The sequence below is a fragment of the Lucilia cuprina genome, chromosome 4 (assembly GCF_022045245.1).
Source record: "Lucilia cuprina isolate Lc7/37 chromosome 4, ASM2204524v1, whole genome shotgun sequence".
NCBI lineage: Eukaryota > Metazoa > Arthropoda > Insecta > Diptera > Calliphoridae > Lucilia > Lucilia cuprina.
In genome coordinates this window covers 21,248,019-21,274,420 of record NC_060952.1, presented here as the reverse complement: position 1 = coordinate 21,274,420, position 26,402 = coordinate 21,248,019, and the positions used below count along the sequence as shown (strand labels likewise).

The following is a 26,402-nucleotide window of genomic DNA, read 5'->3' as shown; positions in this document are numbered from 1 at the left end:
GTGATCACTTTCATTTCCCATCAAAAACTCATTTGTTGAGTGAAAACATAAAAGTCCATTTATTTTGGAAACTAGAAGAGATAGAGCCAAAATAACGATAATCTGTGATCACATTCATTTCCCATCAAAAACTAATTTTTTGAGTGAAAACATAAAAGTCCATTTACTTTGAAAAGTAGAAGAGATAGAGCCAAAATAACGATAATCTGTGATCACTTTCATTTCCCATCAAAAACTCATTTTTTGAGTGAAAACATAAAAGTCCATTTATTTTGGAAACTAGAAGAGATAGAGCCAAAATAACGATAATCTGTGGTCACTTTCATTTCCCATCAAAAACTAATTTTGTGATCACTTTTAATTCCCATCAAAAACTCATTTTTTGAGTGAAAACATAAAAGTCCATTTATTTTGGAAACTAGAAGAGATAGAGCCAAAATAACGATAATCTGTGATCACATTCATTTCCCATCAAAAACTCATTTTTTAATGAAAACATAATTTTGGAAACTAGAAGAGATAGAGCCAAAATAACGATAATCTGTGATCACTTTCATTTCCCATCAAAAACTCATTTTTTGAGTGAAAACATAAAAGTCCATTTATTTTGGAAACTAGAAGAGATAGAGCCAAAATAACGATAATCTGTGATCACTTTCATTTCCCATCAAAAACTCATTTTTTGAGTGAAAACATAAAAGTCCATTTATTTTGGAAACTAGAAGAGATAGAGCCAAAATAACGATAATCTGTGATCACTTTCATTTCCCATCAAAAACTCATTTTGTGATCACTTTTAATTCCCATCAAAAATTAATTTTTTGAGTGAAAACATAAAAGTCCATTTATTTTGGAAACTAGAGAGATAGAGCCAAAATAACGATAATCTGTGATCACTTTCATTTCCCATCAAAAACTCATTTTTTGAGTGAAAACATAAAAGTCCATTTATTTTGGAAACTAGAAGAGATAGAGCCAAAATAACGATAATCTGTGATCACTTTCATTTCCCATCAAAAACTCATTTTTTGAGTGAAAACATAAAAGTCTATTTATTTTGGAAACTAAACAAAATAACGATAATCTGTGATCACTTTCATTACCCATCAAAAACTAATTTTTTGAGTGAAAACATAAAAGTCCATTTATTTTCTAAACTAGAAGAGATAGAGCCAAAATAACGATAATCTGTGATCACTTTCATTTCCCATCAAAAAATAATTTTTTGAGTGAAAACATAAAAGTCCATTTATTTTGGAAACTAGAAGAGATAGAGCCAAAATAACGATAATCTGTGATCACATTCATTTCCCATCAAAAACTCATTCTTTTAATGAAAACATAATTTTGGAAACTAGAAGAGATAGAGCCAAAATAACGATAATCTGTGATCACTTTCATTTCCCATCAAAAACTCATTTTTGAGTGAAAACATAAAAGTCCATTTATTTTGGAAACTAGAAGAGATAGAGCCAAAATAACGATAATCTGTGATCACTTTCATTTCCCATCAAAAACTCATTTTTTGAGTGAAAACATAAAAGTCCATTAATTTTGGAAACTAGAAGAGATAGAGCCAAAATAACGATAATCTGTGATCACTTTCATTTCCCATCAAAAACTAATTTTTTGAGTGAAAACATAAAAGTCCATTTATTTTGGAAACTAAACAAAATAACGATAATCTGTGATCACTTTCATTTCCCATCAAAAACTAATTTTTTGAGTGAAAACATAAAAGTCCATTTATTTTGGAAACTAGAAGAGATAGAGCCAAAATAACGATAATCTGTGATCACTTTCATTTCCCATCAAAAACTAATTTTTTTGAGTGAAAACATAAAAGTCCATTTATTTTGGAAACTAGAAGAGATAGAGCCAAAATAACGATAATCTGTGATCACTTTCATTTCCCATCAAAAACTAATTTTTTGAGTGAAAACATAAAAGTCCATTTTTTTTGGAAACTAGAAGAGATAGAGCCAAAATAACGATAATCTGTGATCACATTCATTTCCCATCCATCTTAAAAACTCATTTTTTGAGTGAAAACATAAAAGTCCATTTATTTTGGAAACTAGAAGAGATAGAGCCAAAATAACGATAATCTGTGATCACATTCATTTCCCATCAAAAACTAATTTTTTGAGTGAAAACATAAAAGTCCATTTATTTTGGAAAGTAGAAGAGATAGAGCCAAAATAACGATAATCTGTGATCACGTTCATTTCCCATCAAAAACTCATTCTTTTAATGAAAACATAATTTTGGAAACTAGAAGAGATAGAGCCAAAATAACGATAATCTGTGATCACATTCATTTCCCATCAAAAACTAATTTTTTGAGTGAAAACATAAAAGTCCATTTATTTTGGAAACTAGAAGAGATAGAGCCAAAATAACGATAATCTGTGATCACTTTCATTTCCCATCAAAAACTAATTTTTTGAGTGAAAACATAAAAGTCCATTTATTTTGGAAACTAGAAGAGATAGAGCCAAAATAACGATAATCTGTGATCACTTTCATTTCCCATCAAAAAACATTTTTTGAGTGAAAACATAAAAGTCCATTTATTTTGGAAACTAGAAGAGATAGAGCCAAAATAACGATAATCTGTGATCACATTCATTTCCCATCAAAAACTAATTTTTTGAGTGAAAACATAAAAGTCCATTTATTTTGGAAACTAGAAGAGATAGAGCCAAAATAACGATAATCTGTGATCACATTCATTTCCCATCAAAAACTCATTTTTTGAGTGAAAACATAAAAGTCCATTTATTTTGGAAACTAGAAGAGATAGAGCCAAAATAACGATAATCTGTGGTCACTTTCATTTCCCATCAAAAACTAATTTTGTGATCACTTTTAATTCCCATCAAAAACTCATTTTTTGAGTGAAAACATAAAAGTCCATTTATTTTGGAAACTAGAAGAGATAGAGCCAAAATAACGATAATCTGTGATCACATTCATTTCCCATCAAAAACTCATTCTTTTAATGAAAACATAATTTTGGAAACTAGAAGAGATAGAGCCAAAATAACGATAATCTGTGATCACTTTCATTTCCCATCAAAAACTAATTTTTTGAGTGAAAACATAAAAGTCCATTTATTTTGGAAACTAGAAGAGATAGAGCCAAAATAACGATAATCTGTGATCACTTTCATTTCCCATCAAAAACTATTTTTTTGAGTGAAAACATAAAAGTCCATTTATTTTGGAAACTAGAAGAGATAGAGCCAAAATAACGATAATCTGTGATCACTTTCATTTCCCATCAAAAACTAATTTTGTGATCACTTTCAATTCCCATCAAAAATTAATTTTTTGAGTGAAAACATAAAAGTCCATTTATTTTGGAAACTAGAAGAGATAGAGCCAAAATAACGATAATCTGTGATCACTTTCATTCCCATCAAAAACTAATTTTTTGAGTGAAAACATAAAAGTCCATTTATTTTGGAAACTAGAAGAGATAGAGCCAAAATAACGATAATCTGTGATCACTTTCATTTCCCATCAAAAACTCATTTTTTGAGTGAAAACATAAAAGTCCATTTATTTTGGAAACTAAACAAAATAACGATAATCTGTGATCACTTTCATTTCCCATCAAAACTATTTTTTGAGTGAAAACATAAAAGTCCATTTATTTTGGAAACTAGAAGAGATAGAGCCAAAATAACGATAATCTGTGATCACATTCATTTCCCATCAAAAAATAATTTTTTGAGTGAAAACATAAAAGTCCATTTATTTTGGAAACTAGAAGAGATAGAGCCAAAATAACGATAATCTGTGATCACATTCATTTCCCATCAAAAACTCATTCTTTTAATGAAAACATAAATTTTGGAAACTAGAAGAGATAGAGCCAAAATAACGATAATCTGTGATCACTTTTATTTCCCATCAAAAACTCATTTTTTGAGTGAAAACATAAAAGTCCATTTATTTTGGAAACTAGAAGAGATAGAGCCAAAATAACGATAATCTGTGATCACTTTCATTTCCCATCAAAAACTCATTTTTTGAGTGAAAACATAAAAGTCCATTTATTTTGGAAACTAGAAGAGATAGAGCCAAAATAACGATAATCTGTGATCACTTTCATTTCCCATCAAAAACTATTTTTTGAGTGAAAACATAAAAGTCCATTTATTTTGGAAAAATTAAAACAAAATAACGATAATCTGTGATCACTTTCATTTCCCATCAAAAACTAATTTTTGAGTGAAAACATAAAAGTCCATTTATTTTGGAAACTAGAAGAGATAGAGCCAAAATAACGATAATCTGTGATCACATTCATTTCCCATCAAAAACTAATTTTTTGAGTGAAAACATAAAAGTCCATTTATTTTGGAAACTAGAAGAGATAGAGCCAAAATAACGATAATCTGTGATCACATTCATTTCCCATCAAAAACTAATTTTTTGAGTGAAAACATAAAAGTCCATTTTTTTGGAAAGTAGAAGAGATAGAGCCAAAATAACGATAATCTGTGATCACATTCATTTCCCATCAAAAACTCATTCTCTTAATGAAAACATAATTTTTTGAGTGAAAACATAAAAGTCCATTTATTTTGGAAACTAGAAGAGATAGAGCCAAAATAACGATAATCTGTGATCACTTTTAATTCCCATCAAAAACTAATTTTTTGAGTGAAAACATAAAAGTCCATTTATTTTGGAAACTAGAAGAGATAGAGCCAAAATAACGATAATCTGTGATCACATTCATTTCCCATCAAAAGCTAATTTTTTGAGTGAAAACATAAAAGTCCATTTATTTTGGAAAGTAGAAGAGATAGAGCCAAAATAACGATAATCTGTGATCACATTCATTTCCCATCAAAAACTAATTTTTTGAGTGAAAACATAAAAGTCCATTTATTTGGAAACTAGAAGAGATAGAGCCAAAATAACGATAATCTGTGATCACATTCATTTCCCATCAAAAACTAATTTTTGAGTGAAAACATAAAAGTCCATTTATTTTGGAAACTAGAAGAGATAGAGCCAAAATAACGATAATCTGTGATCACATTCATTTCCCATCAAAAACTCATTTTTTGAGTGAAAACATAAAAGTCCATTTACTTTGAAAAGTAGAAGAGATAGAGCCAAAATAACGATAATCTGTGATCACTTTCATTTCCCATCAAAAACTCATTTTTTGAGTGAAAACATAAAAGTCCATTTATTTTGGAAACTAGAAGAGATAGAGCCAAAATAACGATAATCTGTGATCACTTTCATTTCCCATCAAAAACTAATTTTGTGATCACTTTTAATTCCCATCAAAAACTCATTTTTTGAGTGAAAACATAAAAGTCCATTTATTTTTGAAACTAGAAGAGATAGAGCCAAAATAACGATAATCTGTGATCACATTCATTTCCCATCAAAAACTAATTTTTTTAGTGAAAATATATTTTGGAAACTAGAAGAGATAGAGCCAAAATAACGATAATCTGTGATCACTTTCATTTCCCATCAAAAACTCATTTTTTGAGTGAAAACATAAAAGTCCATTTATTTTGGAAACTAGAAGAGATAGAGACAAAATAACGATAATCTGTGATCACTTTCATTTCCCATCAAAAACTAATTTTGTGATCACTTTTAATTCCCATCAAAAATTAATTTTTTGAGTGAAAACATAAAAGTCCATTTATTTTGGAAACTAGAAGAGATAGAGCCAAAATAACGATAATCTGTGATCACTTTCATTTCCCATCAAAAACTCATTTTTTTGAGTGAAAACATAAAAGTCCATTTATTTTGGAAACTAGAAGAGATAGAGCCAAAATAACGATAATCTGTGATCACTTTCATTTCCCATCAAAAACTCATTTTTTGAGTGAAAACATAAAAGTCCATTTATTTTGGAAACTAGAAGAGATAGAGCCAAAATAACGATAATCTGTGATCACTTTCATTTCCCATCAAAAACTAGTTTTGTGATCACTTTTAATTCCCATCAAAAATTAATTTTTTGAGTGAAAACATAAAAGTCCATTTATTTTGGAAACTAGAAGAGATAGAGCCAAAATAACGATAATCTGTGATCACATTCATTTCCCATCAAAAACTCATTTTTTTGAGTGAAAACATAAAAGTCCATTTATTTTGGAAACTAGAAGAGATAGAGCCAAAATAACGATAATCTGTGATCACTTTCATTTCCCATCAAAAACTAATTTTGTGATCACTTTTAATTCCCATCAAAAATTAATTTTTTGAGTGAAAACATAAAAGTCCATTTATTTTGGAAAGTAGAAGAGATAGAGCCAAAATAACGATAATCTGTGATCACTTTCATTTCCCATCAAAAACTCATTTTTTGAGTGAAAACATAAAAGTCCATTTATTTTGGAAACTAGAAGAGATAGAGCCAAAATAACGATAATCTGTGATCACTTTCATTTCCCATCAAAAACTCATTTTTTGAGTGAAAACATAAAAGTCCATTTATTTTGGAAACTAAACAAAATAACGATAATCTGTGATCACTTTCATTTCCCATCAAAAACTAATTTTTTGAGTGAAAACATAAAAGTCCATTTATTTTCTAAACTAGAAGAGATAGAGCCAAAATAACGATAATCTGTGATCACATTCATTTCCCATCAAAAACTAATTTTTTGAGTGAAAACATAAAAATCCATTTATTTTGGAAACTAGAAGAGATAGAGCCAAAATAACGATAATCTGTGATCACTTTCATTTCCCATCAAAAACTAATTTTTTGAGTGAAAACATAAAAGTCCATTTTTTTTGGAAAGTAGAAGAGATAGAGCCAAAATAACGATAATCTGTGATCACATTCATTTCCCATCAAAAACTCATTCTCTTAATGAAAACATAATTTTTTGAGTGAAACATAAAAGTCCATTTATTTTGGAAACTAGAAGAGATAGAGCCAAAATAACGATAATCTGTGATCACATTCATTTCCCATCAAATATCTGTGATCACTTTCATTTCCCATCAAAAATTCATTTTTTGAGTGAAAACATAAGGGTCCATTTATTTTGGAAACTAGAAGAGATAGAGCCAAAATAACGATAATCTGTGATCACATTCATTTCCCATCAAATATCTGTGATCACTTTCATTTCCCATCAAAAATTCATTTTTTGAGTGAAAACATAAAAGTCCATTTATTTTGGAAACTAGAAGAGATAGAGCCAAAATAACGATAACCTGTGATCACATTCATTTCCCATCAAAAACTAATTTTTTGAGTGAAAACATAAAAGTCCATTTATTTTGGAAACTAGAAGAGATAGAGCCAAAATAACGATAATCTGTGATCACTTTCATTTCCCATCAAAAACTCATTTTTTGGGTGAAAACATAAAAGTCCATTTATTTTGGAAACTAGAAGAGATAGAGCCAAAATAACGATAATCTGTGATCACTTTTAATTCCATTAAAAATCCATTTTTTTAGTGAAAACATAAAAGTCAATTTACTTTGGAAACTAGAAGAGATAGAGCCAAAATAACGATAATCTGTGATCACATTCATTTCCCATCAAAAACTCATTTTTTGAGTGAAAACATAAAAGTCTACTTATTTTGGAAACTAGAAGAGATAGAGCCAAACGATAATCTGTGATCACTTTTAATTCCCACCAAGAACTAATTTTTTGAGAGAAAACGTAGAAGTCCATTTAATTTGGAAACTAGAAGAGATAGATCCAAAATAACGATAATATGTGATCACTTTTAATTCCCACCAAGAACTAATTTTTTGAGAGAAAACATAAAAGTCCATTTATTTTGGAAACTAGAAGAGATAAAGCCAAAATAACGATAATCTGTGATCACTTGTAATTCCCATCAAAAACTCATTTTTTGAGTGAAAACATAAAAGTCCATTTATTTTGGAAACTAGAAGAGATAGAGCCAAAATAACGATAATCTGTGATCACTTTTAATGATCACATTTCATTTCCCATCAAAAACTAATTTTTTGAGTGAAAACATAAAAGTCCATTTATTTTGGAAAGTAGAAGAGATAGAGCCAAAATAACGATAATCTGTGATCACTTTCATTTCCCATCAAAAACTCATTTTTTGAGTGAAAACATAAAAGTCCATTTATTTTGGAAACTAGAAGAGATAGAGCCAAAATAACGATAATCTGTGATCACATTCATTTCCCATCAAAAACTAATTTTTTGAGTGAAAACATAAAAGTCCATTTACTTTGAAAAGTAGAAGAGATAGAGCCAAAATAACGATAATCTGTGATCACTTTCATTTCCCATCAAAAACTCATTTTTTGAGTGAAAACATAAAAGTCCATTTATTTTGGAAACTAGAAGAGATAGAGCCAAAATAACGATAATCTGTGGTCACTTTCATTTCCCATCAAAAACTAATTTTGTGATCACTTTTAATTCCCATCAAAAACTCATTTTTTGAGTGAAAACATAAAAGTCCATTTATTTTGGAAACTAGAAGAGATAGAGCCAAAATAACGATAATCTGTGATCACATTCATTTCCCATCAAAAACTCATTCTTTTAATGAAAACATAATTTTGGAAACTAGAAGAGATAGAGCCAAAATAACGATAATCTGTGATCACTTTCATTTCCCATCAAAAACTCATTTTTTGAGTGAAAACATAAAAGTCCATTTATTTTGGAAACTAGAAGAGATAGAGCCAAAATAACGATAATCTGTGATCACTTTCATTTCCCATCAAAAACTAATTTTTTGAGTGAAAACATAAAAGTCCATTTATTTTGGAAACTAGAAGAGATAGAGCCAAAATAACGATAATCTGTGATCACTTTCATTTCCCATCAAAAACTAATTTTGTGATCACTTTTAATTCCCATCAAAAATTAATTTTTTGAGTGAAAACATAAAAGTCCATTTATTTTGGAAACTAGAAGAGATAGAGCCAAAATAACGATAATCTGTGATCACTTTCATTTCCCATCAAAAACTAATTTTTTGAGTGAAAACATAAAAGTCCATTTATTTTGGAAACTAGAAGAGATAGAGCCAAAATAACGATAATCTGTGATCACTTTCATTTCCCATCAAAAACTCATTTTTTGAGTGAAAACATAAAAGTCCATTTATTTTGGAAACTAAACAAAATAACGATAATCTGTGATCACTTTCATTTCCCATCAAAAACTAATTTTTTGAGTGAAAACATAAAAGTCCATTTATTTTGGAAACTAGAAGAGATAGAGCCAAAATAACGATAATCTGTGATCACATTCATTTCCCATCAAAAAATAATTTTTTGAGTGAAAACATAAAAGTCCATTTATTTTGGAAACTAGAAGAGATAGAGCCAAAATAACGATAATCTGTGATCACATTCATTTCCCATCAAAAACTCATTCTTTTAATGAAAACATAATTTTGGAAACTAGAAGAGATAGAGCCAAAATAACGATAATCTGTGATCACTTTCATTTCCCATCAAAAACTCATTTTTTGAGTGAAAACATAAAAGTCCATTTATTTTGGAAACTAGAAGAGATAGAGCCAAAATAACGATAATCTGTGATCACTTTCATTTCCCATCAAAAACTCATTTTTTGAGTGAAAACATAAAAGTCCATTAATTTTGGAAACTAGAAGAGATAGAGCCAAAATAACGATAATCTGTGATCACTTTCATTTCCCATCAAAAACTAATTTTTTGAGTGAAAACATAAAAGTCCATTTATTTTGGAAACTAAACAAAATAACGATAATCTGTGATCACTTTCATTTCCCATCAAAAACTAATTTTTTGAGTGAAAACATAAAAGTCCATTTATTTTGGAAACTAGAAGAGATAGAGCCAAAATAACGATAATCTGTGATCACTTTTAATTCCCATCAAAAACTAATTTTTTGAGTGAAAACATAAAAGTCCATTTATTTTGGAAACTAGAAGAGATAGAGCCAAAATAACGATAATCTGTGATCACATTCATTTCCCATCAAAAACTAATTTTTTGAGTGAAAACATAAAAGTCCATTTTTTTTGGAAAGTAGAAGAGATAGAGCCAAAATAACGATAATCTGTGATCACATTCATTTCCCATCAAAAACTCATTCTCTTAATGAAAACATAATTTTTTGAGTGAAAACATAAAAGTCCATTTATTTTGGAAACTAGAAGAGATAGAGCCAAAATAACGATAATCTGTGATCACTTTCATTTCCCATCAAAAACTAATTTTTTGAGTGAAAACATAAAAGTCCATTTATTTTGGAAACTAGAAGAGATAGAGCCAAAATAACGATAATCTGTGATCACATTCATTTCCCATCAAAAGCTAATTTTTTGAGTGAAAACATAGAAGAGATAGAGCCAAAATAACGATAATCTGTGATCACATTCATTTCCCATCAAAAACTAATTTTTTGAGTGAAAACATAAAAGTCCATTTATTTTGGAAAGTAGAGATAGAGCCAAAATAACGATAATCTGTGATCACTTTCATTTCCCATTAAAAACTAATTTTTTGAGTGAAAACATAAAAGTCCATTTATTCTGAAAAGTAGAAGAGATAGCGCCAAAATAACGATAATCTGTGATCACTTTTAATTCCCATCAAAAACTCATTTTTTGAGTGAAAACATAAAAGTCCATTTATTTTGGAAACTAGAAGAGATAAAGCCAAAATAACGATAATCTGTGATCACTTTTAATTCCCATCAAAAACTCATTTTTTGAGTGAAAACATAAAAGTCCATTTATTTTGGAAACTAGAAGAGATAGAGCCAAAATAACGATAATCTGTGATCACTTTTAATTCCCATCAAAAACTCATTTTTTGAGTGAAAACATAAAAGTCCATTTATTTTGGAAACTAGAAGAGATAGAGCCAAAATAACGATTATCTGTGATTATAAAAGTCCATTTATTTTGGAAACTAGAAGAGATAGAGCCAAAATAACGATAAATTGTGATCACTTTTAATTCCCTTCAAAAACTAATTATTTGAATGAAAACATAAAAGTCCATTTATTTTGGAAACTCTTTTTTGAGTGGAAACATAAAAGTCCATTTATTTTGGAAACTAGAAGAGATAGAGCCAAAATAACGATAATCTGTGATCACTTTTACGTGCTGTTTTTAGATACCGAGCGAGTAGTTTGACTTAAAATTTTACTTGTATTTTTTTTTTACAGTAACAAAATACAAGTAAAATTTGTGCTCAAACTACTCGCTCGGTATTTAGAAACAGCACATTAATTCCCATTAAAAATCCATTTTTTGAGTGAAAACATAAAAGTCCATTTATTTTGGAAACTAGAAGAGATAGAGCCAAAATTACGATAATCTGTGATCATAAAAGACCATTTATTTTGGAAACTAGAAGAGATAGAGCCAAAATAACGATAATCTGAGATCACTTTTAATTCCATTAAAAATCCATTCTAGTTATTTTGGAAACTAGAAGAGATAGAGCCAAAATAACGATAATCTGTGATCACTTTTAATTCCCATTAAAAATCCATTTTTTGAGTAAAAACATAAAAGTCCATTTATTTTGGAAACTAGAAGAGATAGAGCCAAAATAACGATAATCTGTGATCACTTTCATTTCCCATCAAAAACTCATTTCTTGAGTGAAAACATAAAAGTCCATTTATTTTGGAAACTAGAAGAGATAGAGCCAAAATAACGATAATCTGTGATCACTTTTAATTCCCATTAAAAATCCATTTTTTGAGTAAAAACATAAAAGTCCATTTATTTTGGAAACTAGAAGAGATAGAGCCAAAATAACGATAATTTGTGATCACTTTTAATTCCCATCAAAAACTAATTTTTTGAGTGAGAACATAAAAGTCCATTTATTTTGGAACCTAGAAGAGATAGAGCCAAAATAACGACAATCTGTGATCACTTTTAATTCCCACTAAAAATCCATTTTTTGAGTGAAAACATAAAAATCCACTTATTTTGGAAACTAGAAGAGAAAGAGCCAAAATAACGATAATCTGTGATCACTTTTAATTCCCATCAAAAACTCATTTTCTGAGTGAAAACATAATAGTCCATTTATTTTGGAAACTAGAAGAGATAGAGCCATAATAACGATAATTTGTGATCACTTTTAATTCCCATCAAAAACTAATTTTTTGAGTGAAAACATAAAAGTCCATTTATTTTGGAAACTAGAAGAGATAGAGCTAAAATAACGATAATCTGTGATCACTTTTAATTCCCATTAAAAATCCATTTTTTGAGTGAAAACATAAAAGTCCATTTATTTTGGAAACTAGAAGAGATAGAGCCAAAATAACGATAATATGTGATCACTTTCATTTCCCACCAAAAACTAATTTTTTGAGTGAAAACATAAAAGTCCATTTATTTTGGAAACTAGAAGAGATAGAGCCAAAAAAACGATAATCTGTGATCACTTTAAATTCCCATCAAAAACTAATTTTTTGAGTGAAAACATAAAAGTCCATTTATTTTTGAAACTAGAAGAGATAGAGCCAAAATAACGATAATCTGTGATCACTTTTAATTCCCATCAAAAACTCATTTTTTGAGTGAAAACATAAAAGTCCATTTATTTTGGAAACTAGAAGAGATAGAGCCAAAATAACGATAATCTGTGATCACTTTAAATTCCCATCAAAAACTAATTTTTTGAGTGAAAACATAAAAGTCCATTTATTTTTGAAACTAGAAGAGATATAGCCAAAATAACGATAATTTGTGATCACTTTTAATTCCCATCAAACACTCATTTTTTGAGTGAAAACATAAAAGTCCATTTATTTTGGAAACTGGAAGAGATAGAACCAAAATAACGATAATTTGTGATCACTTTTAATTACCATTAAAAATCCATTTTTTGAGTGAAAACATAAAAGTCAATTTATTTTGGAAACCAGAAGAGATAGAAATAACGATAATCTTGAAACACTTTCATTTCCCATCAAAAACTAATTTTTTGAGTGAAAACATAAAAGTCCATTTATTTTGGAAACTAGAAGAGATAGAGCCAAAATAACGATAATCTGTGATCACTTTTAATTCCCATCAAAAACTCATTTTCTGAGTGAAAACATAATAGTCCATTTATTTTGGAACCTAGAAGAGATAGAGCCAAAATAACGATAATCTGTGGTTACTTTCATTTCCATCAATTTTTTGAGTGAAAACACAAAAGTCCATTTATTTTGGAAACAAGAAGAGATAGAGCCAATATAACGATAATCTGTGATCACTTTCATTTCCCATCAAAAATCAATTTTTTGAGTGAAAACATATTTATTTTGGAAACTAGAAGAGATAGAGCCAAAATAACGATAATCTGTGATCACTTTCATTTCCCATCAAAAACTCTGTGATCACTTTCATTTCCCATCAAAAACTCTGTGATCACTTTCATTTCCCATCAAAAACTCTTTTTTTTTTTTTGAGTGAAATCATAAAAGTCCATTTATTTTGGAACCTAGAAGAGATAGAGCCAAAATAACGATAATCTGTGATCCTTTTAATTCCCATCAAAAACTCATTTTTTGAGTGAATACATAAATGTCTCTTTATTTTGGAACCTAGAAGAGATAGAGCCAAAATAACGATAATCTGTGATCACTTTTAATTCCCATCAAAAACTCATTTTTTGAGTGAAGACATAAAAGTCCATTTATTTTGGAAACTAGAAGAGATAGAGCCAAAATAACGATAATCTGTGATGACTTCTAATTCCCATCAAAACTCATTTTTTGAGTGAAAACATATTTATTTTGGAAACTAGAAGAGATAGAGCCAAAATAACGATAATCTGTGATCACTTTTAATTCCCATCAAAAACTCATTTTTTGAGTGAAGACATAAAAGTCCATTTAGTTTGGAAACTAGAAGAGATAGAGCCAAAATAACGATAATCTGTGATCACTTTCAATTCCCATTAAAAATCCATTTTTTGAGTGAAAACATAAAAGTCCATTTATTTTGGAAACTAGAAGACATAGAGCCAAAATAACGATAATCTGTGATCACTTATAATTCCCATCAACAACTCATTTTTTGAGTGAAAACACAAAAATCCATTTATGTTGGAAGCTAGAAGATTGAGCCAAAATAACAATAATCACTTTTAATTCCAATTAAAAATAATTAGTAAAAACATAAAAGTCCCTTTATTTTGGAAGCTAGAGAGATTGAACCAAAACAACTATAATCTGTGATCACTGTTATTTCCATTATATCAAGTTGGCAATAACTAAAGTAGGAATTTATACAACAATTAACTCATTTTTAGTTATTGTTATTAATAAGCTTTATTTAAAGGATATCGATAAAGCATAAGGAGGTCCTTCCGCCAGCTTATCCTACCGTATACATACAATAACGAAAAACAATTTATCTGCATTATAAACTCCTACGGTTTTTTATTGTCAAGTTGTAATAATGGCCTTAAAGTTGTTTTAAGCTTATAAGCTAAATAAGGGATAATCGTCCTAAAATTGGACTGACGATTTATTGTTGAATAAATGTATCTATATTAATAACTACTTACTTGAATATAGACATCTTTAAATGTTAGAATTACTGCAGCGACATATACAAATTCATTCAGCAGTTTGATGCATTTAGATTTTTGGAAAATTTACGCTTTTAATTTTGTTTTTTTAAATTTGATATTATCGCAAAGATCCAAAATTTCCTTATTAGTTGTAATTTTCTTATTTTTAACGACTTTCGTAGCATAAGGACATATTTCGCAATTTAAACACTCACTGCACTTGGGTTTGACGGGTGTGCATATGGTCTGACCAAAACCAACTAACAAATAATTAACTTCGCTCCACAATTGCTGAGGTAACCATTTTTCCAGAGCTAAACGGGTCTGTTCGGGTTCTTTAGTAGACTTTGGCAACCAACCAATACGATTAGAAATGCGATGAACATGAACATCGACTCCTATGCCAGTCACTTTATTCCAAGCCGTTGACATGCAAATGTGAGCCATTTTGGGACCGACACCCGGTAAGGCCACCAATTCTTTTATATTATTTGGTATATCAGAATCATATTTATCTACTAGTATTTTAGCCGTTTGTTGCAAATATTTTGCTTTATTCTGGCGAGTGAAATTTTATATTTAATAGATAAATATTTTATAATTTTAGTTCTAATTGTAAATCATACCTTATAAAACGATACAGGATGTAATATATTCTCCAACACATTTACTTTCATTTGACAAATTACTTCAGGTGTAAGATTTTGTTCTCGCAAGCGCAACATAGCGTGATAAGTGGTTTCATCTTTAGTTTGACTGGATAACATAAGAGCTACTAACTTGTGGAATCGTTGAGTCTAAAATTTATTAAGTTAATTTATAAAATGCAATTATGAGAGATATATGTACATACTTTCTCATCCGCATTTTCATCTGCACATTTATGACATCCCATGGTGTCGACGGGAGCTGAGTCTTTAGTTCGCATTTTGCGTATATTGTCCAAAATTATTTGCCAATTAGCAGGTTGCCATATTTCATCTGATAACTCCTGTTTAATTTTTTTGCAGTTACTTGGTCCTTCTTCATTAACAATTGAAGCTTTATTTTTATTGGGGGATTTGGCGTATTTAGGAGGTTTTGTATTTAATACTATTTCTAAAGATGATTGCTTGTTTTCTATTATAGTTTCCTCTTTTAGTTGTCGTGTGCTACGTTTTTCAATTGGGAGAGCATCTTTAGAAGCTACCTCAGATTTTACAGTTTTGTTTTCTAATTTAACAGGGACTTCCTTTACTTTCTTTTTATTCGGTTTATCTTTATTTTTAATATCGTTAAAAAATTGCGATTTATTTTCCTGTAAAAGAATTAATTGTAATACAATTTTTTAAACTTATATAAACATTTGTTTGTATTTTGGAACAAAACAAAACTTACCGCCTGTTCAACTTTTGATTCGATCTTTTTGGGAACTCTTCTGCCACTTAATTTTCTGGCTAATGTTGCTCTTACTATTTGTTCACTCATATTTCTTAGTGACAATTTCACAACACGTTTAAACATAAAAAATTAATTAAAATGTATTTTTATAAAACAAGTACAAAAATTGCAATTAAATGTCGGAGTAACAAAAAAAACAGATTTTAAATGTGAATTATTTGTAGGCTATTAATTATTTCATTCACTTCACAAGATAATAAAGATAATATATTAAAGATAACTCACTTCACAAATATATAAAAGATAAATAACAAAAATAAAATACAAAATCAACTGCATACTTCAATGATAATAGATAATATACAAAAAGCCTTTGATTTTTTAAATTTTTAATGTCGCGATATTTTTTCATCTGGCAACATTGAAAATCAATATTTTACAAACAGCATTCACTGAACATACCGAATTGAAAGTATATACAAATGTACACAATAAAAGTCAAGTGAAAAGAAATTGTAAAAAAACACAGAAATCCAGACAAATTTATAAAAAAAAATATTATTTAGCTTGAAAAATATTCAAAAAATTTCGTACTTCAATGCAAATTATTTTATAGTGATAAGATCTAACATAAATTTTTATTAATAATAGAAACAAAAGTTTATATTGTGAAAAAAGACCAAAGCGAAGTTGAGACAAAAGAAAATTGTACAAACAATAGAAAAATCGGTAAAAATGGCCACCACCGCTGATTTACCAAGCTCCAATGAGCGACACTATTATGCAAAATTAGAGGCCATAAAAGACATACGTGATAAAACTGTTGCATTGGAAAAATTAAAAGTACGCATTATTAAGGAGGTTAAATTGAGTGATGATGAGGATAAATGTCTGGATGAGTACCGCAAGGAATTAGAACATTTGTTGGAGGAAAAGATGTCGCACGTCGAAGAGTTGCGTCAAATTCATGCCGACATTAATGATATGGAGAATGTTATAAAACAAACGAAAGAGAATCAAACGCGTTCGGTTGATATGGCCAATCGACACTATGAGGAATATTTGGCTTTAAAGTATCAAATAGATCATATGCGTCGCGACTACTTAGGTTTGAGTCCGCTGAGAGATTTACATGAAGAGGAAGGTAGTCCTATATCAAAAGATCGTTTTCCTACAAACTTTTTAAAGGTTGCTGCTCAAAGTGCGGCCGCAGCAGCAGCCGCTTCTACGCAAGCTTCATCCTTGGCTAGACCCCATCCGCGTCATCCATTGATGCCAGAGGCGACTGTTACTGCCCTGCCGCCTTCTGCTCCCAATAGTGTAGGCTCTAATCCAGGAGCACCACCCACTGGCGGTCATGCTTTTATGCCGCCAGCACCTCCAGGCTCTGGATCAAACGCTTCGGCCGCTGTACGTTTGGGTAAAGGTGACTTTTCAGCACCACCTCCACCACCACCGCCCTCAAGTCGCCTGCAACAAGCTCCTTCTATAGGTTTAGGACATCATCCTACTTTCCGTTCTGATTTCAATGTTAACTTAAGACAACAACCACCTCCCATGAAATCGTGTCTTTCGTGTCATCAACAAATACATCGTAATGCACCCATTTGTCCATTGTGTAAAGCCAAGTCTCGTTCGCGTAATCCCAAGAAACCCAAAAAGAAAAATAATTAATTTTTTGTTTCAACAACACAGCAACAGAAGAGTTGAGTATTTAATAATAGCAGTATTGTTATGTGAGTGATTATATAAATATCGAAGATATCGATTATTAAGTGGGGTATACACTTTTAACGAAAGTCCTGTTTTTATATTTTTCCAAAAGAGATATATTTACGTTTTAAGTAAACCCTGTATTTAACATTAAAATAGATTTGAGAACAAAACTTTAATAGAGAGTTTTAATATTATACGAATTCGTATATTTTAAAAAGAATACATACATAAATGTATATATGTACAACCGATACTTTAATAAAAGGCAACTAATTAATAATAGTTTAAGGTATTAGGCTGGCCTGATTCCACAAAGTACTCACTCTTTTTGCATATAGATTATAGAATTTTAGAAAACTTAAAAAATTGCAACCAGCATAAATGCAATTATATAAAGCTTAAAGGAATTTCCAAAAAACAGCTATTATTAAAAACTCAACGGTGAACAAACAATTGCTTTTAATTATTAATATTTTTGTCAATTTTTACAGCTACTTATCTTTAATATACATACTAAGTTAATTTTAATTCTAGGTTTGCAGTATTATTAACATCTACATTTTTGTGTTTAACTAATTAATACTTTAAAATTAAAGTACACACTAACCATTAAATATGTAATACATAGTTTATTTGCGCTGTCGATCGTACTTAATTACAATGCATACACATGTATAATTTTTTCTATATTCTTGCCAATAATATTTTAAATAATTTTATTATACTGCTATATATGTAACAATATAATATTTTGTTTATTTAAAAAATTTATTATTATTATTTTTTTAGTTCCTTTTTTAAAGATTTACTTTTTTATATTTACAAGTTTTTTTTACCACTAAATTTAAATTACGTTTATAACAAAACATTTATTTTATCTAATGCTTATCATGTGTCAAATAATTTAAATACTTTTTGTACTTCATATTTACAAGATTATATAATAAATTTAAAATAACTAAAAAAAATCTGTTATATAATTTTAAAACGTTAACATGCGTAAGTATAACCAAAGGTCGTTTCACTTAAAACAAACTATTATTCAAATTTATAAAATTTTATTATAAGTCCTTCATATTGAATAAAAAAATAAAAAGTTTACTATCAATATTGACCCATATAGTGTTTATAAAAAAGATAATAGTAACACAATGCAATATGAAATACTATATTGAAATAAATTGCATTTTATAAACATATTCGTTGTGTTTAATATTATAATATACAACATTTTAGTTAAACAAATCTGTTATTAAATTATCACTTATTTAAAAAAAATTGTTAAAAGTTTAAAAAAAGAATTGATTTATTTGAAAGAAAACCTTTTCAAAATTAGATTTATTCCCATTATTATCACGTTTGTTTTGTTATTGTTGTAACAGTTCAACTGTGGCCGATAGTTCTTTCCTGGAGAAAAAACCTTCGGTTGATACAGATGTCGCTGGGTTGACAATCTTTGGCCGAGTATGACTCGGGTCGTTCCGGAGCGATGATCCAATTGTCGTGGGACCGCTGTTTGCTCTGTAAACCAATTCGGTTTCAAAACTGAGAAGCTGCTAAAACAGAATTTAGAGTTCTGTAAATTAAATTTTTATTTAAACGTAAAATTCAGAAAAAATCAGCATGTTTAAAATAAAAAGTTTAAAATATCCATAGCATTTATATTAAGTTACAATCCCAGCAAAAATTCGTTAATGTGTTGTACTTCCATAACCACTTACATTTCAGTGACTTTTTACTTGCCGTCTGGATTACTTTGAAGTACTCGAGGAATGACTATCTTTTAATCCTATATAGAAGTACTTTATTTTCGACTTTGTCATTTTGTTTTTATATTTTATTTAATTGCGTATTAAGAATTGTGTTTTATAAAAAAGAAAACAACATTAACTGTGTATCTGAAAACCATTATTTGACACGCAAAAAAATTGCTAAGCCGTGGTGCAGTGAGTACAACATTTAACTTACAAACCGTAGTCTTTGGTTCGTATTATCACTAGCTCCTTTTTTATTATTAAAAACCAAACAACTTACTCAACAACTTCTTTGTAAGCAAAATATACTACTTTAACTGCCTATTTGTAAGCGAGCGCAGAAGTACTTGCCTCCAATGACATCAACGTGTTAAAATAATGAGTTAAAATGCTAATGAAGAAGTAGTAAAAAGAGGTTTTATTAGCATTTTAACTCATTACTTTTCAATGTAAGTTTTTCCTAGGATTGTATTAAAAACCCCAAAAAAAAATAATTATTTAATTTAATATAATAAAATTAAACTTTCGACTAGACTTCTTGAAAACATTATAGGAATTCGTTTTTAAACGAGAAATTTAATCGGATTCGGTTTACATTAATAAATGTTAGGATTTTAGAATGCAAACAATTTGTTTAGATACTAACTTAAAGTAAATGATCTTTAATATAAAATCCTTAAAAAAAAAACTCTGTAAAGATATTTCTGCGTTTATCGAGGTATGAGGCAGAAATTATTGGTATTGTGAGGATATTAAAAAAGGAACTAAATGAACATTATACGCCTTCATTACCTTTAACTTTGCACACAAAAAAATTAGAGCATTTAAATTTAAAAGCTATTTTCTATTGGAAGTCTTTGGTACCCTTCTAACTCTTGATAATCACCCCTATTCTGCATTTTGAAAAAAGGTATTCCAACAAAAAAACTAAATCGTAAGAAAAAGAAGAAGCAATTCCATTTCGTTTCAATGCTTTACGATTTTGTGTGTTCTGCATTTTGATCGTAATTACGTTTTTGTAAGTTGTTGTTTATGTGGCGGACAGTCGAATCGAAATGCAAAATACCAAAGCTGCCAAACGGAGAAAATTTCGATTTAAATTGAAATGCAGAATAAAGGCCAATATCTATTAAACCTTTTTTCTTCCCGAATCAGGTTTTCTTTTAATGATCAAGTCTTCCTTAAACTGCTAATTGCAATTTTTATTAAACTATTTCTTTTTTTAAGTTTTTTTCGCGTCATTTTTAATCAAAGTCCTTTTTGACCGAAATAACAGTTAAAAATTAATGATTATTATTATCCGTCATATGTTCTAAAGCTAACGGAATTTAAAAAAAAATATATTGTTTAATCAGATAACTTTCAACTGACTCACTCCTTGAGTCGCAATTTAATTGCGTTAACAAAATGTGCAATTAAAAAAATCAGTTATATTCTTTTTACATTAATCCTTAATAAGTAGTATTTTTGATATATAAATACATTAAATTAATCATTTTTAATATTACATATAACAATTTTCAGACTGGTTGAGATTTTTTGTCGATATGTATATTTTATTAAAAATCGTGAACGAAATACAAATAAAACGTTAAAATTTTGAGATTATAAACAGACTTTTAACTGTCAAATTGAAAACATTAAGAACTTACAGACTTTTTTAGATTTATATTGTGTTTACAGATTAATTTCAGCTCTTTTTATAAATATGATTATTTTACAATTTTAAAGTCGTATACAAATTACTTTAATAGTAGATTATAGATAATTATGTAACTATTTTAATAAGATGTGTTTGTTTTATATAAACGTATAACGATCTTTATGTTGCATATTCCTTACATTTACATATATGTATATGCATATAAATGCATATATGTATGTACATTTATAAGTTTCATATGAAGACGATATTATGACCCATTCAATGAACCGATAAATAAATTTTGTCAAATATACATTGTGTATTGCATCTTTAATAAACGTAATCTTTAAAACTTGCATGTTTTTTTTAATGTTTTCTTTTTGTTTAAATGATTATTATATACTATATGTATCATATAAAAATCACTTTGTGTTTTATTATTCACAAAAATATAAGAAGAAAAAAAATATCAGCAGACAACAAAATCTATTAACACAAACAATTTAATTGCATTTAGTTATCGTCCAGTGAAGTATTCACATTATTATATTGCATTAAAATCAGAAAAAGTTTAATGTAAAATTTTTATTTAAAAAAAATATAAATAAATAAAGAAAATGTTAACTTTAATATTATTGTGTATTTGCGTATTATTTCTTTTATATGGCTCCTATAAATATTGTACATATAGGCCAGAAGGTTTTCCTCCTGGTTAGTGTTGAAAATTTTGAGAAAAATATTAAAATGAATTTTTGAAATAAAATTCTAAAATTATATATTTTTTTATTCCTATTTAATATAGGACCACCACGTATTCCTTTGTTTGGTAGTTATTTGTTTATGATGTTATCGGATTTTAAATATTTACATAAAGGAGTTTTAAATTTTTCAAAATGGTATAAATCTGATATTGTCGGTTTTTATGTGGGTCCATTTCCTGTTGTGGCAGTGCATTGTGCCGAAGGCGTTCGAGAAATTTTAACCAATTCCGATTTCGATGGACGTCCTAAAATATATCTATCTCTTATACGTGAACCAAATCTACAATCTGCAGGTATGAAATATTAAAATATGAAAAATGCTTCCTTATTGATTTAAACATAACACCATTTAATAAAATTCCAACCAAAATACTTTTTACCACAAACAATATTTTGAAATTTTTAATAGAAGATTATAAATTTTTTTTTTTAAATTAATCGTTAAATCTCATAACATTTTAAACAATTCCTTCTTATCAACTGTTTATAATATGAACATTTATTATTTGGTGCTAATAATTCCGATCATAGTAGAAAAAAATTCCGATTAATAAAACTTGAATTCTCTATTTCTTTTCAAAATAAACGTTTAACGTTATATTTTTAAACATATCAAAGAATTTGAAAATTTTCACAAGATTTAGATAGTAAAAATAATTATGTTTCATTAACTAAATTAGTAAAAATATCTATTTAAACTTTTATGTTAACAACAAAAAATTGATTTTACACTGATAATAATAATAATAATAATAATAATAATAATACATATTTGGAATTTTAAAAATCCATAGGGATGACATACATCAGTATACCTCAGTGTTATTCGTTAGTTTGCTACATTGTTATATTATAATAATTCTTTAAATTTCTGTTCTATAAACCTTTGATAACTTTTGATATTAATCATATATCCAGGAAAAATTGTATTAGTTCTACAACTAGTTCTAGAAAACACGATTTTAGCCTGAACTCATTCTAGTTTGGCGTTGAGACCAATGATTTGTGTTTGAAATTGTCACCTTCGGAACTGGTACTGAGGAAGCGTGTGTGGAGTCGACACTCGTTCTTTGGAACGCTTCTGAAACTAGTTCTTTAATCAATGATTTTTGTTTGAATTTGTCAACCACGGAACTAGTTCCATGGAAGTTTTAGAGAACGTATAAACAAATATTTCTTTTTTAGCGTTTTTTTTTTTTGAAATTATTAAGATTAAGAACAATTTTGAGAAACTGTTAAGAAATTGTTAAAATTTTTTTTCAATTGGTACCAAGAAGTTGTTTCGGAACTAGTATGCGTTCCATTGAACTAGTGTAGTTCTTTGAAAACTATTTAGAAGTATTTAAGATCCACAAGTAATGGCGACACTACTAGTTACAAGGCTGTTGTTTAAGAATCTGAAGTGGTTTTGTTTTCACTTCTTCTAGAGCTAGTAGTTTTTAGAAGAAATTCTAAAATTTTCCTGGGTACGAATATTATATTTTATCAATTTCCTAAAATCATTTCAGGTATTTTCTTTGAAGAAGGACCCCTTTGGAAAGAACAAAGACGTTTTATATTACGTTATTTAAGAGACTTTGGATTTGGTCGACGTTTTCAGGAATTAGAGTTGGTCATACAAGAAGAAATCACTGATATGATGAATTTAATACGTAGTGGACCAAAATATGAGCATGAAAGACCTTATGTAAAAGAAGGTGGTCTACGCATTTTAATGCCCTATTTCTTTAGTCCCTTTGCGGCCAATAGTGTTTTTCACATTATGTACAATGAAAGAAAAACACGCAACGAACAAGCTGAATTATGGGAACTAGTACGTTTGGGTATGCAATTTCAACGTAATGCCGATGATTATGGTAAATTGCTTGGTATAATACCCTGGATAAGATATATTTTTCCGCAATGGAGTGCCTATAAACCGCTTATGGAATCAAATGTTTATTTGTATAAATATTTTGAAGACTTCATTGATCGTCACATCAAAACCTATGATGAAGCTAATGAGCGTAACTTTTTGGATTTGTATATAGGAGAAATGAAAAAAGCCGAAATGGAGGGCACAGCTGAGACGTCAACATTTAAACGAAATCAATTTATATTGAGTTTGATTGATTTTTCATTTCCAGCATTTACTGCTATTGGCACACAGTTGGCGTTTTTAGTACAGTATTTGCTTTTGTATCCGGATGTCCAGAGAAAAATACAGCAGGAAATTGATCATGTAGTAGGTAGTGGACGTTTGCCAACATTGGAAGATCGTCAATTTTGTAATTATACTGAAGCATGTATAAGAGAAATATTAAGAATTGAGACATTGGTACCATCGGATGTGCCGCATAAGGCTATGTGTGATACAGAATTATTGGGTTATAAAATACCGAAAGTAAGTGTATAATATTGTTTTCTAGATAGCTATCAATTAGTTATTCGTATTACAAAATTTAGCAAGATATACAAACATTTGAAATTCATAAAGAATCATTTTACCAAGTTTAAAAACATTTATTTATTAATATATATTTCAGGAAACTTTAGTTGTACCTAGCTTATATGGATATCATAATGATAAACGCGTTTGGGGTGATCCTGAAAATTTTAGACCTGAACGCTTTTTAGATGATAAGGGTAAATTGTGCTTGAAAAAAGATGTCTCTTTTCCATTTGGCGCAGGTTAGTAAAAACTTTCCTTATTTTAAATCAAATTATCTTAATTAATCTTTCAGGAAAACGCTTGTGCGCCGGAGAAACATTTGCCCGAAATATGTTATTTCTTATGACAACGGCTATGTGTCAAAATTTTAGTTTTGTTTTAGGTCCCTCAGATAAACTTCCCGATTTAAGTACAAATCTAAGTGGTTTAATTACATCTCCTAAAGATTTTTGGGTGCAATTGGAAGAAAGAAAATAATAAATAAAATATGTATACAAAATTCGAATGATTGAGTGTATGTATTTTTTAAATAAATATCGTTTATTTTAATGATAAATGATGCTTTATATTCTTATAAGAAACAGTTTGAACTTTGAGCATCAACATAATAGCGAAACTAAATAATCATTTTACTAGTTTAAATGAGGAAAAATATGTACAATATAAATTAATTAGTTTCAATTATAATTTAGTAATTTTATATATTTAGATAACCATTGTAGCATTATCATTTTCCGATTCGATATTTTTACTTGTATCCGACAATATATCACCAAGTATTAATTTTTCCCAAATTTCTCTGTGAACTAAATCAACTTCCGAATCATGCCAAATTAAGTCTTGCACTTCCTTTAATGTATGTTTTGAAGGGTCAATTCGAAAAGGTCTCCAATCACTAGAAGATTCTCTTTCACATATAGCCACGCCTTGAATGAGTTGAGGTAAGGCATTTAAATTGATGTACGTTTGTGTGGCCTGCTTAATGCTGTGTATGCTGCAAGTTGTTTATTTCTGTAAAATATATTCAAACATATTCCATAAGTAAGACTTACCAATCCATTTGTAATAATGCTGCTCGTCTTTGTTCTATCTGCTGTTGCAGTGTTTGTTGATATTCGCACTGCATTTGTTCTACATTTTGTATTGTGAGACGTAAGCGTTCTTCCTCATTCTGTTTAAACTTTTCTAATTTATCGTTTTCACGTTTTAATTTATCCACTTCTTTTCGATATTTTTTTAATTCCAACTCCTGTTTGGCCAGAGTAGTTTTTAAAGAACCTAAATTAACAAAAGCGTATGTAGTTTGTCTATTATACCAATAAAGTTCATTTCGAAATATGTGGGTGTGACTTGCACTTGTTTTTTCCTATTGTCTGAATTAGATTCCTAACAAAAAGCCATAATTTTTTCTCTTTGATAAAACTTCTTTAACACCTTAAATTCTAGTTTTAGCAACAATTCAACTATTTCGTTCAACAAATGGAAACTTTCCACATTTTGCATCCTATTTGCTAGTTTATCCACAAAATCGTTATTGTGTGTGTGCAGTGTCACGATACATATGAAAACCTAGTTTTACTAAAGTATATTCCAGATCATTTTTACATCCTATCTATGATAGTCAATGGTATTTCTAATGTACTTACTCATTTGTTCATAGTATTTAGCACTTTTATGTGCTATTTTCGTTTCAACTTTTGTAATTTCACATTCTGCATGAACAATACGTTTAATGCGTCTTGCAAAATCGTATTTACTCATAATAAATTAACTTAATTTCACGTTTTTAAAAATTACTTTAAATTAGACGCCAAACAAGAGCCCTGCACCGACAAATATTAAAGGAGGCGGCGACTGACAACAAATATGTCGGCGGCGGCTTAAAATCGACTGTAGGCCGGCTAGTTTTCAACTACGTTTAGTTTTTTTTTTTAAATAAACGGAATCCGAGAGATCAGAAAGTATATAACAACCAGTGTGACCAGCTCTCAAAAAATGTTGTGGCTAAATCCTATCCAAAATAAAGCTAGAAAAATGCTAAATTTATTTTAAAATACCAGAAAAATGTAAAATGTAAATAAATAGTTTAGAGTTACCATACTATTTTTTGTTACTATTCCCACCTTGTGTTTAAAGGTATTACCATAGTAAAAATATTTATTTATAC

General features: G+C 28.8%; 4 protein-coding genes across 5 annotated transcripts in view; 2 read left to right on the top strand and 2 right to left on the bottom strand.

Moving 5' to 3' along the window:
- LOC111684491 (endonuclease III-like protein 1) overlaps positions 1-16,462 on the bottom strand; it is a 30,115-nt gene extending 13,653 nt beyond the window's left edge. For both annotated transcript variants that reach the window (XM_046948113.1, XM_023446674.2), the window contains exons 1-4: positions 15,926-16,462; positions 15,402-15,845; positions 15,175-15,345; positions 14,543-15,106 (exon numbers count right to left, since the gene is read on the bottom strand). In XM_046948113.1, coding sequence (XP_046804069.1) covers positions 14,633-15,106; positions 15,175-15,345; positions 15,402-15,845; positions 15,926-16,051 — 1,215 coding nt within the window. In that variant the 5' untranslated portion in view covers positions 16,052-16,462 and the 3' untranslated portion in view covers positions 14,543-14,632. The remainder of the gene's footprint in view (positions 1-14,542; positions 15,107-15,174; positions 15,346-15,401; positions 15,846-15,925) is intronic.
- A 39-nt stretch (positions 16,463-16,501) lies between these two features.
- Positions 16,502-18,441, top strand: LOC111684651 (zinc finger C4H2 domain-containing protein). The gene has a single exon (XM_023446870.2). The coding sequence runs from the start codon at positions 16,664-16,666 to the stop codon at positions 17,600-17,602; it is 939 nt and encodes a 312-aa protein (XP_023302638.2). The 5' UTR covers positions 16,502-16,663; the 3' UTR covers positions 17,603-18,441.
- A 3,121-nt stretch (positions 18,442-21,562) lies between these two features.
- On the top strand, positions 21,563-24,791 carry LOC111684456 (probable cytochrome P450 304a1). Its single transcript, XM_023446632.2, has 5 exons — positions 21,563-21,754; positions 21,846-22,097; positions 23,313-24,187; positions 24,330-24,474; positions 24,528-24,791. Exons 1-5 carry the CDS (start codon positions 21,661-21,663, stop codon positions 24,710-24,712), a joined length of 1,551 nt encoding a protein of 516 aa, XP_023302400.2. The 5' UTR covers positions 21,563-21,660; the 3' UTR covers positions 24,713-24,791.
- LOC111684464 (kinetochore protein Spc25-like) lies at positions 24,760-26,149 on the bottom strand. The gene is made up of 3 exons (XM_023446638.2): positions 25,882-26,149; positions 25,288-25,513; positions 24,760-25,229 (listed from the first exon to the last, which is right to left on the bottom strand). Exons 1-3 carry the CDS (start codon positions 25,994-25,996, stop codon positions 24,941-24,943), a joined length of 630 nt encoding a protein of 209 aa, XP_023302406.2. The 5' UTR covers positions 25,997-26,149; the 3' UTR covers positions 24,760-24,940.
- Positions 26,150-26,402: the final 253 nt, after the last annotated feature.